Source organism: Pseudopodoces humilis, chromosome 9 (assembly GCF_049639895.1).
Source record: "Pseudopodoces humilis isolate 2021_Gansu_Grassland_sample_001 chromosome 9, ASM4963989v1, whole genome shotgun sequence".
Lineage (NCBI taxonomy): Eukaryota > Metazoa > Chordata > Aves > Passeriformes > Paridae > Pseudopodoces > Pseudopodoces humilis.
In genome coordinates, this window is record NC_142208.1 from 23,630,532 (window position 1) to 23,643,655 (window position 13,124).

The window sequence follows — 13,124 nt, forward strand, 5'->3', positions numbered from 1 at the left end:
CAAGCCTGTGCCAGTGCTTCACCACCCTCACAGTAAAGAATTTCGTCCCAATATCTAATCTAAACCTATTGTTTGTCAGTTTAAAGGCGTTCCCCCTTTTCCTGTTACTACCTGCCATTGTCAAAAGTCTTTCTCCAGCTCTCCAGCCCTTTGGGTACTGGAAGGTGCTCTAAGGTCTCCCTGGACCCTTTTCTTCTTCAGGCTGAACAGGCCCAACTCTCTCGGCCTGTCCCCAGTCCTCTGAGAATCTTCATGGCCATCTTCAGGACTTGCTGTGACAGATCCATGTTACTTTTAGGACGGGAGTCCCGGAGCTGGATGCAGCAGTCTAGGTGGGATTTCACAAGAGCAGTGTACAAGAGCTGAACCACTTCCCTCAACCTGCTGGCCACACCTCTGGTGGTGCAGCCCAGGACACAGTTGAATTTCTGGGTTGCCGGTGCACCTTGCTGGCTCACATTGAGCATTTTGCCAACCAGCAATACGCAGGTGCCTACAGCCTGCTTGCAAGCTGTTGGAGTTCAGGCTCCTAAAAGCTCCTGAATACCTTTTATGCCCCAAGTTCATTTATTGCACAGCTGAGAACATAAATGTATGAGAGTCTCAAAAATGTGCTCAAGGATATATTAAAGTTGCTTCTTGCATGGTTTTTCTTAAAGTACGTTCTTTAGCCAGCAGGAAAGTAATGGGAGACACCAGTGTTTATATTCTATGTAACATATTGGAGTCCTGATCCTCGCCTGAGACCTTTAGGCAATGCTGAAAAATACTAACTGTAGCTGTCAGTGGCTTTGAGGTTTTTTTTCATATTCTTTCCATCCTCCCTACAGCTTTTGAAAGGCACTTTTTTTATGTGAATAGGTTCTTCCCAGCAGCTGCAGAACTTTCCACAGTAGGAGCTAGGAAGGAGCCAGCAGACACTGCAAGGAAAGTTGATGTCCTTTTCCTGACTGCTCACGAAGCACAGCAGCACTGCCCTTCCCAGCCACGCTGGCTCAAACTAGCCCTTAGCTAATGTTCTCTTGCCTTGTGAGGTAGCAGCTGAGCTTTAGGTGAAGTTGTGGAGATGTATTACTATTATTATTATTATTATTATTATTATTATTATTATTATTCTCATCCATCAGAGCTAAGGATTCAGTTCCAGTATGAAGTGGGATCCATGTGCAGATGAAAGTTTGTCTTCTCTGTCATGCAGTGACTTTGTGCTTTGTTGGCAGAATCACCTCCAGCTCAGGCCAAATGAGAGCGCTGTTCTTCTGGGCCTTGTAGAAACAAAGGATGAGTAGTTCTGAAGTATAGCATAAATAGGCAGCTTAAGTAAAATGTTACAGGTCTTGATAAGTTTTCTTTTTCATTAGTGCCTTCACTCTTGTTCTGTGAATGCAGTAGTAAATCCTTATTGTACTCCTGGCTTTTCCTTCCAGATCCTTTCAGTGGGCATTAAGATGATGCAAGTCCTCTGCAACTTCCCAGGCTTTTGCAGTGAAACTGTTTGCACTTTCTTTGCCAAGCAGCACAGCCTCACTTGTGGTGCTGGTTGTGGTGGTTCAGAAACTGCTCTCAACACCTCACCTGGGCTGGGACTGATTCTGCTGGCCATGAATTGGGAAGCCAGAGTTGCTCTGTGGAGGAATGTGTGAGTCCTTGAGCTGAAAAACATGGTCAGTAGTCTAGTTACTCAATTACACGTAGATTTATTTATTTTTAATAAGTTGTTTTGGAAATCATGAAGATGAATGGTTTGATCTTGTCAGTTTAGTTATAACTGTAATGGGAGAGTAAACCATCACCTACTGGTATAGCTACATTCATGCACCGTAAAAAAAGAGAAAATAAAATGTAAACTGCCCTCGTGTGAACATCTTTTGCTGGAGTAGAAAGTGACATTTCCCATGCAACCTCCTGTTTCATACTTGGTTGTTTTAGTCATTTCCCATATTCTGTATTTGTCCATGCTGTGCAGAATGTGGAGTTAATTTCCTAGCTTTTGTGACCTTGATAGATGAGTATATAAGCATTTCCTATATGATGAGTGTGTCACATTACTCTTGGAAGCAGACAACTATCATTATTTACATCTGAGAATCAAATTCCTAAGTAACTTGTTGAGGAGGATGAGAAGTTTGTAGCAGACAGGAGATTCAAACTTAGGTTACCTGGATGCTGTTTTAGCACTTTCAGAATATTCTGAAGTTTCCCTACGCAATGTTAGTAATGAGGCAGATCCATCCCTTTGGCACTGATAGGGCCTTTGCAGCCTTTTGCCCTTAATCTGCAAGCACTATCCCTACAGGTGTGATTGTATGTTGGCACTCTCCAGAATGAGACAATAATGCTTTCAAGCCTCTAGAGCTCAAAGGGATTAACCTCCAGCAGCTAAGCATGATCCTGGCCTTCTTCCAGATGTTACCGTTTTCATGGCATGGACAGTAGAGCCCCAAAGAAGATTGCCTTAACTTGCAACCCAGCACATTAAAGTGACCAGAAAACTCCTGGTGGTTTACTTTAACATACTAGGCTGGAGTTAGCACAATTCAGGAGCTGTTTCCCAGGTGGCTGGGCAGGAGCCGAGTATAGGAACCAACTCAATTCCTTGTGAATTATCAGCTGTGGGTCCTGTAAGCACAGTTCTGGATACAGAGTATCAAATCAGAAGTTCATACCTGTGTTCTTGACCATGATGTTTTGTAGGATCGCTTGGGTTGGAAGGGTCCTTCAAAAGTTTCCAGCAGATGCTTTCTCAGAGGGCTGACTTCACTGGATCACATCGCTAGATCCTATTCCGGAGTTTGATCATTATCTAGTGACACTATATAAAACAGTTGTGCCTGCAGAATTATGAATAAGGTTGACTTGACTCTAAGTTTAGAGGAAAAAACAATTTATCTGTTGTATCAACATTTGTTATTCACAGAGACAATTTTGTAAAAACAAAATCTAAACTGTGAGTCTCCAGGTTTCAGGGACAAGATTGTAACTGGCTGCATGTTGAAGAAACTGAGTAGTAAAGTCTGTCAAATCAATGTTGTGTATGTGTGAATGAAACTTTATCTTTTCTCCTCTTCCTCTTCTGCCTTGTAACATCTCTTCACTCATTGAATGGTAACTCTGTGAAACACAGTTCTGTTTTCATACTGGCCAGCACAAATCAATTCACAAATTTTTACTCAGATCTATCTCAATCTAAATTTTTTAAGTGGATCCTATATGAGTATTTCAGAAAGCTGAGAAATGCCTCCAAATAACTGCAGAGTGGGTGTCTCTGCATCTGTTTGGATTTAGATGTTGGAATAAGTCTCTAAAAACAATTTAACTTTCTAGAAGAGTTTTCCATTCGGTTGATGGCTTACACGTTTGATATGATGTACTGGAAGAGCAAGCTCTAAGCAGCGGCTGTCACAGACTGACATCTCTGAGCACAATGTCACTCGCTTTCCAACCGTGATTTTATATGAACGAAAGTCTTTGAGCATGTGTTCGTTTTTTTATATTTGCCCTGGTTATGCATGAAGTTTTGTCTTAAATCAAGCTACAAAGGAGTCCAGTAACATTGTGTGTGCAAGTTTGGGGTGGCAGGAGCTCATGGAATTTCCTGCTAAGCGCTCTGAAGAGATAACCATCTGACATCGAGATAATTGTCCCCTGCTTCTCTCAAATGTTTTTCTGTGAATGAATACTTTTTAAATGTCAGGAAACAATCCAGGGGAATATGCGAGTAAGCAGGTAGGTTTTGGGTGAAATAAGTCTTCTGGATACTTTTTAAGCCTTTTATATAAAGGGGTTGCTGTGCCTATTTTTTTACAGAATTGCTTCACAGGAACCTCCCAGCATGCCGTCGGGGCTCTCATATGAGAGTTTTATACTGTTTGACAGCTGCACTAAAAACAACTGCTTCCTGTTAGGCAAGATGCTGGAAGCACTAGGTATGGTCCTTTTTTTTTTTTTTTGTCTTTTTTTTTTTGTCTTTTTTTTCTTTTTTCCTGTTTCCCTTAAGCTCTGGAATCTGAGAGTCATTTGCTGATGGTGGGTAGAAATTGTGCAGTGCACCTGGAGCTTGAATTCAGAAGACTGACTGTGCATAATCTTGTTTAAGGCACATCAGCTCTTGCCTGATGTCCTTCCCAGGAAATAAAGACACTGAGGTGTTTAGCTCAGTGGCTGCTGAAGGCTTCTCCTTTGGTTTTGAACAGGAGACCACCCTTTGTGTTGCTTGTTAGTGGGAAGTAAAAGGGAAGTGATTCATGTCTCAGATGATTTGGGTGATTCTTTGGGAGGACCTGTGAAGTCAGTCACTGGGTACCTTGATGCTTTTTGTGACAGCAGTCCTCTGTGTTGCTAACAGTAGTCTCTTTGCTACCTAGTAGAAAAATCTTCTGGGATTGGTATTAGCTCTGCAGCCCTAAAACACTATTGAGGGTTGGACTCTGAAGTGCTTTGGTCTCATTAGGCAGAGTGCTGGATACTGCCCATCACCTTGGTTTGACCATCTCCTCAAACTTCAAGAAGATCCTGAGAAGCTGATCTGGAGTATTGAAAGCTATGGATTGGCAATTACTGTGCTGGGGTTTTTTTTGGTGGGTGGGATGGGGACTGTGGGTACAATTAAAATTGGTACTGATGCAAATAACAGCAGCTCTTCCTGATGTCAGGTTTAGAAATGTAGTGAGACTGTATTTCTGCAGCCTTCAAAATGGTTTCAGAGTGGCTCACCAGCAGCAGAACAGGTAACTGTCTTTGTAGAAGATGTGGAAAGATGCAATTAAGGAGTTGAAGTAAAGGCATCTTAAGTGGCTTCACAAAAGTAGTGTTGAAGCAGCCAACAACTGAGTGACTCATTCCAGAATGCTGTGACCTTGCTTCCCAGAAGAGACTTGGTTTATCTCTCTGAAGCTGTTGGGAGTGCAGCTATGACTTCTGAAAGTGCAGTCCTAACTATCCCCTAACAGCCTGAAAGGGCTTTCTTGTTGTTCTCAGGCTGAAATAATCACAGTGATTTCCCTGTGTAAACTCCCTTTTTGGTTGGGATTGGTTCACCTAATATATTTATATGCACATACTCTTAAACTCTCAAAAAAACAAACACCTGGTACACTCTGCTCCTTGTACAGAGCTCTGTAGCTTTCAAAAGCAGAATTGCAGAAATACTGCCATTTGCACTGCAGTGAAGCAAACCTTCCCTTCTTCCTTGCAAAAGTGAGAATGAAAATGCTTTGGTAAATAGCTTTGATTTAAACTGAAAAGCCTCTGGTTTTCAGAGCTGCTTTTAAAGCAAAGGGCTACTTTGCCTTTTGATCCTCTTAAGCTGGGTTATTTGATGTGAAAAACGGCCTGAGTACTCTGCTGCAGAGGGGAGCAGCTTTTCAGTTCTCTGTGTGTGGCTTCAGGAGAGGACCTGGCAGAGCATGGGGTGGTGGGGGGCTCGGGGGGGAGCCTGATTGCACAGCTCTGTAAATAAAGGGGCCTCTATTTCTTTGGATTCTTTTGCTGGAACTAAATATCATGCTCAGTGAAACTCTTACCTCATTAAATGAACAAGCCAGGCTCCTCCAGCATATGTGCAGTGCTGCAGTGTGGTTTGTTCTGCTGAGCTGATTTGCTGAACAGATAAGGGAGTTTTAACCTAAGAATGGCATGTAATGTATGACCTTGGCTTTTGGAAGGTTTATTTTTGTTCTTTTGACAAAATAAGGTTTTAATATTAAATATGGGGTTGGATTTGACTTGGAAGATGCCAGAGGCTTCTACTACTGCTGTAGTCATAATATAAAACTATCTGATGTGTGCCAGTGAGCATGCAGCGAGCCAAGAATTTCTCCATCAGTGTTTATTTTTCCGAAAACTTACCTGGTTGTTTTGCAGTTGGGTTGGCTAAAAAGGTGATGCGCCCTTGTGTTGGAGGGAGCAAAGCAGTGGTGGGCACAATAAAGTCCATGCTGACTCTTTATATTTAGCATCTTTAGTTTTGGGGCAAAATACGGGCTTTCAGCATCCCCCCACACACACTTTCTTAGTGTTTTAAAAGTGTTTACAAGAAACTTTCACTCAAAACTCCAGGGTTCACCACAACCAAGGCATAAAACAAGCTATGTGAAATATTCAGATCTGTTAGTACAGGAACTTAATGCTGTACTGCAGCTTTCAGTTTGTGTAATCAAGGCCATGCAGGGACACAAAATAATATTTTTGAGGCTTTCTTCCTGCACATGTTCTATCTCAGATCATCATCTTAATGTAAAGCTGAGGTGCTTTTGGACTGCTACACTGCAAGAGTTTGGCTGAAGAAGTGACCTGTAAAGCACTTCAGTGCTGAGGTGCTGAATAAGCTCCAAAGTCCTTGTTCTAAATTGGCTGTAGTTTGAATTGGTTACCTTCAATTTAAACCACTACCATACCCTCCAAAATAAACCTCCCAAACCACCCCCCCACCCCAAACCCAAAACCAACACCAAAACAACAGAAACACCCAATCAACCTAAACCGTGACCAGAAAAACCCACACCAAACCTACCACCTCACTCCTCACCTCCCTGGCTCTCAGGGAAACCAGCCTCAAATAGTGCAGAATATTTTTTCTGTAGATCAAAAGTTGTGATCAAAGTGTGTTGCCTCTGCAGCTGGCACAGGAGTTGTGTCAGGCTGACCTGCTGGGAATGCTTTCCACTGGAAAGGGAGCAGGTTGGTGCAGGTACAGGTAGCAGAGAGTGTGGGGAGGTCCCTGGAAGAGCTCATGGCTTCCATGTGCTTTAGCAAGATTTCTTCCATCTGTGGATTGTTGTTACCCTTCCACCCAGTTTTGTTTTTTTTTTTTTTTGTGGAAATGTGGCTTGTTTGGTCTTTCTCTTCTGGAAGTATTGTTAGGGTTTTTAGTTTGTTCATTGACTGTGGCTGGATGAAGGCAGTTGATTTTCTAGAAGTTTTCCAGAAGTTTGGGGGAAATTTGAAACTTACAAGAAGATGCACAAGTTTGAACATCTGCAAGGTGTGATGGGGTTTTTTGTCCAGCTTCTAGTCATCCTCATAAGAAAATGCTTAAGCAGTGGAGACATGCTCTAAGAGGAGGAAACTGCCATGAGAACCCAATGTTTCCACATGGAATAGAGAGGAGTCTCTCTGTTCTTGTGAGAGATAATAAGCCATTTGTCTTCCATTGGCATATGTATCTGGAAATCTTGGGTTTCTAACTGGGAAAAATCATTTCCCATGCTACTTGCCTCTCCATTAGCAGACTGATGCATCCTTATTGTCACAAATTTTGAAGCTGGGGCCAATGTAAGCACTTGGAGTAAAAAGGATATCCGTAAGAGAAGCCAAGCTGCATAACTTGGCTACTGGATACGTCTCTGTGACCAAGGGTTAGAAGCATGTAGGGAGGTTGTGTAGCTTCTGAAGCTCATGTCTGCCTGCATTCTCATGTACATCCCCCAAACCTCATCCAGGAGCTCTGATCCTGTGTTATGGTCCATTGTTCAATGAGAGAAATTTCATGGCAGTTGTTGAAACTACATTGAACTTACCTTCAAATACAAGACTTCTATTAAGAGTAAAAGCAAAATCTTTGGCAAAAATACTAACAGAATTATTATCCTATTTACGTTCTGAATATTAATATTTCTTTATATTAAAGACCTGTCTAAATTAAGCATAAAGTATTTCCAAAGTAATCACCAGTATTCAAAGCCACATGTGTCATGATTTCCTCAAAACCAGATTACCAAGCTAAAATTAAACAGATCAAAGACTTTCACTTTGTAGACTGTTACCTCAGAACAGCTGCACAGTGCAGGTGAAATGCATGTTTTTAAATTTTCCCTGTATTTTCACAAACTTGTGGCCATTAATGGTTCAAAAACATTTTAAGTCCAATCTTTAAATACAAATCTCTTACATGCAAATAAAATTCTTCTAAGATTTAACTGTTAATTTGAGAATATAAGCATTGTATGCTGCTGCATTTTATGAGTGTTCTCTGGAAGATACATCTTGAATCTTTGGGGGATTTTTAAAAAACTCTTAAAAGGGAAGTAGCTTAATGCTTGTTTCCTTACTTTTTTTTTTTTTGTTTTGTTTTAATTAGCAGATGTCTGTTTTAAGAGTCAAACTACCACATGAACAAATCCATTTAAGTAACATTGCTTGTCAGCTTTACTGCTTTGTGACTACTGCTGTGTTGCTGATCAGCAATATTCTCTTAAATACAAGTGTTGCTTTAGTTTTGATGGATACTCACCTAAACACTTCCGTCAGTAACTTTCATATGGATCAATGGAAAGCATGTGTGGTCTTCTTTAAAGTTATTTCTGGGAAGCAGAGATCCAAGAGGTTAAAAAAAAAAAAAAAAAAAGCCCACTGAACTCTAGCTCATTGCATATTAGAAGTAAAGCTGTGTTGTTTCAGAACATGCCTTGAAAGGAGGAAATTCAATAGGGACCCATCTTACTTTCCAAACAATTTAACTGAGAAAAGATCAGCTCGAAGGCTTTTTGTTAACTTTGATCTTTCTTAAAACTGACCCATTCATAATGTGTTTTGGTTTCTGGTTTATGCTTTTCCTGGAATCAGTTCTTGAGAATGATCCACTTTGAAGCATTTTTGTTTCTCCCTTTAAGAAATACTACTTTTTTCCTTTACTAACTGATATGGGAAACTAATAAAGCACTATAGGGATGCTGGTTGTCCAAAGTACAACTTTGCATCTGTGAGGATATCACCGTTCTGTATCAGCCAGTCAGGTAGATCTGCATGTGGTTACAGAACTCAGGATTCACTGCACATCCAGATTCCACCCCCATGGCTGATTCTGTGAGGAGAATGCTCATCCTTTTTCCATGGTCCTAGTCTTAAATCCTGCTCTGGTCAAGAAGTGTGTAATGACTTTTTATTTTCCATTCCCTCCAGGTTTACAGGAACAGATGGACCGAGTGGTTTTGGGTTTGAGCTGACATTCCGACTGAAGAGAGAGACGGGGGAGTCGGCACCACCCACTTGGCCAGCAGAGCTGATGCAAGGCTTGGCCAGATATGTCTTCCAGTCAGGTACCCCAGGGTTAAATACACAGCCTTGCTTTTTCCTGCTCTAGTTTTGAAGTGCCACATTGTTGCAGCATGTGACACTTGTGTCATCAGCACCCAGTCAGGTCTTGGAAATTGTCTTTGTGTGGGTACCAAAAAGAGTGTGTTTCTTCCTCCAGACCCGCCTGCAGGAACAAAACCAATTTTTGTTCTGGTTACTGCAAATCCTCAGTATTGAAAAGCTGAAGTTACACAACAGTCAGTTACTATGGGAAGTCTGCCCAGTGACTCTTTCCTGCATAGTTGGGTTCAAAGAATCACAGAATGAACTAGATTGGAAAAGACCTTTGAGATCATGAAGTCCAACCTATGACCTAACATCTCCTCATCAACTAAAGCATGGTACTGCATGCCACATCCAGTATCTTCTCTCAGCAAGAAAAACACATTTGCTTATCCTGAATGGCTGAGGAGCAACCATCTAATAAGGTCTCACTTCTCAGCAGAAGCACTATAACATCCAAAAACATTGCAGCTCCATCACAGGCAAATCGCTTCCAGTGGTCCCTGCAGCCAAGCAGTAGCAATGCATATGAACATGGAGTTGTTGAGATACAAAAATGTAAAAGTTGTAAGGAATGCTAAGGCTGGGAGGGCCAAGGAATTAACAATTGTGAATCATTACTGCAGATGGAGAATTGCCAGAAAACTGGGAGGAACCAGGGTGCCTACAAACCATCCTCTTGCACTGGTCTTCGTACTTTCATTTATATCACTGGATTGAATGTTAGTTTTAGTGTCAGCACATGAAAACCTGTGGAATGGCTGATAGCTAATGTACTTGAAAGGCACTAACCAGCATCACAAGATCTGAATGAAAATATTTAAAGAACATTTTTTAACCTAATTTGAGGTTCTTTACAGGTAAAGTACCTTATAAATCAATGGTTATTGAGTTTGTAGCATTTGGTACCTGCAGTACTAGTTCATAAATTGCTCAGTAACTTTTGATTTTGATGATGGTTTTCAGTCAGCTGGCTGACTCTCGAAGGGAAAAGGTCCGGGTAAAAACAGGATTGCTCCACTAACCTCTGTAACAAATCTGAGGAAGTGGCAGTCTTGTGGGTATTTTTCTAAATATTGCTGGACAGAGTTCAGTGCCAGCCCAGATAATTGCTTGTCTTTTTGTAACCTTTCCTGTGTAGCTGTCTTCCCCAGTTGCCATCCAAAATTTGTCTCACCTTTCTATCTTTATTTTTGCAACTGTTAAGCATCTAAATCTATGATTGCCATTATTTTTTACGTTGTTTGAGATTCCCATCCTGCCTAAATTGTATTGCAGTTTTTGATACTAACCATGCAGTGATGAATTCATATTCACATTTTCTATGCAACAACTGCAGAGTCTGAAGAAAACATCTGAGTCTAAAAAAAAAAAAAAATCTCCCTTGTAGATACAAAGTACTATACATGTTACATGTTAACTTATACTAAATATCCTCCATCCCATTTGGAACATTTTAAATTTCCTAGTCCAGGCTAGTTCTCGTAGCAGTTGTTCGTTGGGCACTGTCTTTTCATGGGTGAGAGGAGGTCTGCAGAGTGCGATGGGCTTTGGAAGAGTACTTCAGGGCAAACTTCATGGTGACTGAGCAGGCAGTCAGGGCAGAAACTTCCCTTATTCAGTTCCTGCAGTCCCATCTTTTTAACCTCAAAGCCAAAGAACTGTTCTTAGAATGAAAAGAGTGGTTGTGCCCATGCTTACCAATCTGGCATGAACCACCCTCCAGTATTCTGCTTATCCATGCTGGTTTTTACTTTATATCCACCATGACTCTTTAAAGGCATGCTCAAACTCATGCTGATGGATTCTAGCCTCTGGGTGTTTAGTTTTCAATTTGCCTTATGAAAAACAACAGTGTATGAATCATAAATTGACTTCTTTCTTTGACTATGAGATTGGGTGGGAGCCAATACCACGCACATCATACAATGGGCGAACCACATGCTGGGTTACCTTAGGAAAAGCATGAACAGCAGATGGAGGGAAGTTATTACCTCTTTGGCATGGCACTGGGAAGGCCTTGCTTAGAATATTGTGTCTTGTTTTGGGCCTTTAACAAATACTGAAAAATTGGAGAGTGTTCAAGGTAGTCAGGGTTTCTAGGGCATGTGAGCCATGAGGAGAGCTGGAGGGAGCAGGGCCAGTTTAGCCTGAGAAGAGAATGTGCAGGGTGATCTAATTGGAGCCTACAGCTGTAGGGAGGGTAGTTACAAGATTGTCGGGTCAAGCCCTAGATAGTACATCAAAGGACTACAACTCTGAATTGCAGTATGGGAGGCCCTGGAAAAACTTCAAGGAAAACTTGCTCACAAGGAGAGTGGCGAAGGACAGGAAATGGTTTATAGGAGAGGTGCTGGAACTCCATTCCTGGAAAGGTTCAGGACTTTGTTCAACAAAGCTAAGTTGGCCCTAATCTAGCACTGGTGATGGCTCCACTTCAGCTAGGGAGGCTGGACAAGAGACCTCCAAAGGCCCCTTAAAATATTACAGGAGTGTTGGATTTTTGGCGTTTTTTCCGTACTGCTCTTTAGCAACCAGCTGTGTGTTATCACTGACTATTACCAACCATTTCTTGCCTTGTATAAAAGGAATCTGTATACTGTTGCAACAACTGAACAAACTCTACTTTTATTTTAGTACAAATTTTATTATCACATGTCTCTTTTAGAAAAGAATTTTCTCAGGCTAAAATCATCTGGTGAATAATAGACATCATGACAAGATTATGCATTTAAAAGTAAGACTTGTAATGGGGCCTATTTTATAATTTTTTCTTGATCTTTCAGGGCAATGCTAGCTGAGCACAGCTAGATGCAGTAATTTTCTAATTTAGTCAAAGATCTCTCACTCCATTGCTCTGCAGAGTTCCCAGTACTTCTGCTACATCTGATGTGTCCTGCTTTGTTTTGTTGTACTCCCTTGAGCTGTTTTCTCTCAGGATGGTAGTGTCCAGAGCAGTTCCTGTGTTCTCCCTTATGTCAGTCCTGGGTAATCAGGCACCCAAGTCCTCGGCAGTGTTACTTTATTTTCTGCCGAGTAGAGTTTCTAGCCCAGTTTGACATTCTCACTCTGCAGAGCCAAGTGAGCTTCTGCCATTGTTTTTTCTTGTTTTTTTACAGGACTTCTCTGTTCAGATGTTGAAGCTTTAAAAACTGTGAAGTATTTGAAGGTCTGGTTTTTCTGAAGCCCATTGGGCATGAAGCAGGCTGTGGCATGACAGCATTGTTTTACACGATGAAAGGTTTCTTTTTGCTGGAGTTCTTTCTGACTGTAGTGCTTAGAGCATTTCTCAAATGAAACTCTGATAAGTGTTGTTCAACTCTGTTGTATGTACCTTAATGCTGTCCTCTTCAGTTGTTTAAAAAAAAAATATTATGGTGTCTCTTTAATACTCTGAAGTAGCCTTAAAAACATTTGATGAACCGAAACAACTTAAGTAAAGCTTATGAATCCACCCTGAACAAGAAGCAAGAAAAAGAATGAAATTGGCAGAAACTTCTTGGATAGGTTCCAAGCACTTTCACATGTCAGAAAATTGTTTACTCTGAAAGCTGCACTAAGAGCTAAACTCTTATCTCTTGGTAAAAACCAACTTTTTAATTATCAGAGATGTGCTGCTGAGTCCAGTTGAAGCTGGCGGAGAGTAAGGTGTAGTTACACTCCTGCTGAGCCTGAGCATTTTTAGGTGACGACTGAGTTGAATATTCACCTAGCAGCTACTGCTGTCCGAAATATTATTCCTATGTATTGCAATTGCAAAGCATGTCTCATTGCAAGTGATGTATTTTTCTAACAAACACTTCTAGGCATATGCATGTTGCATTACTTTGTTTCTCTCTCTCCTGCACTGTAGCAGTGCTTTAGGAAAGCAGTCTTCTGCATTGAATTTCAGACCTCTTTCAGCCTTGGTTTCTCTGTTCACTCTAAGAAGTGCTTGGTGCTTTTGATTAAAGGGCAGTACTTACCCTCCTTCAACAAAACCAAGCTTTCAAGTCTCAGAAAGTTTTATTTGTGGCTTTATCTGTTCTTAATTTTATCACTGTTTGACC

At 41.2% G+C, this 13,124-nt stretch overlaps 1 protein-coding gene across 4 annotated transcripts in view; it reads left to right on the forward strand.

The window, feature by feature from the left end:
• SUFU (SUFU negative regulator of hedgehog signaling) overlaps nucleotides 1-13,124 on the forward strand; it is a 90,301-nt gene that overhangs the window by 15,001 nt on the left and 62,176 nt on the right. For all 4 annotated transcript variants that reach the window (XR_001331334.2, XM_014250400.2, XM_005520698.3 and 1 more), the window contains exon 3: nucleotides 8,899-9,035. Coding sequence is in view for 3 of the 4 variants with exons in the window: in XM_014250400.2 (XP_014105875.1) it covers nucleotides 8,899-9,035 (137 nt within the window). In the remaining variant the exon portion in view is untranslated. The remainder of the gene's footprint in view (nucleotides 1-8,898; nucleotides 9,036-13,124) is intronic.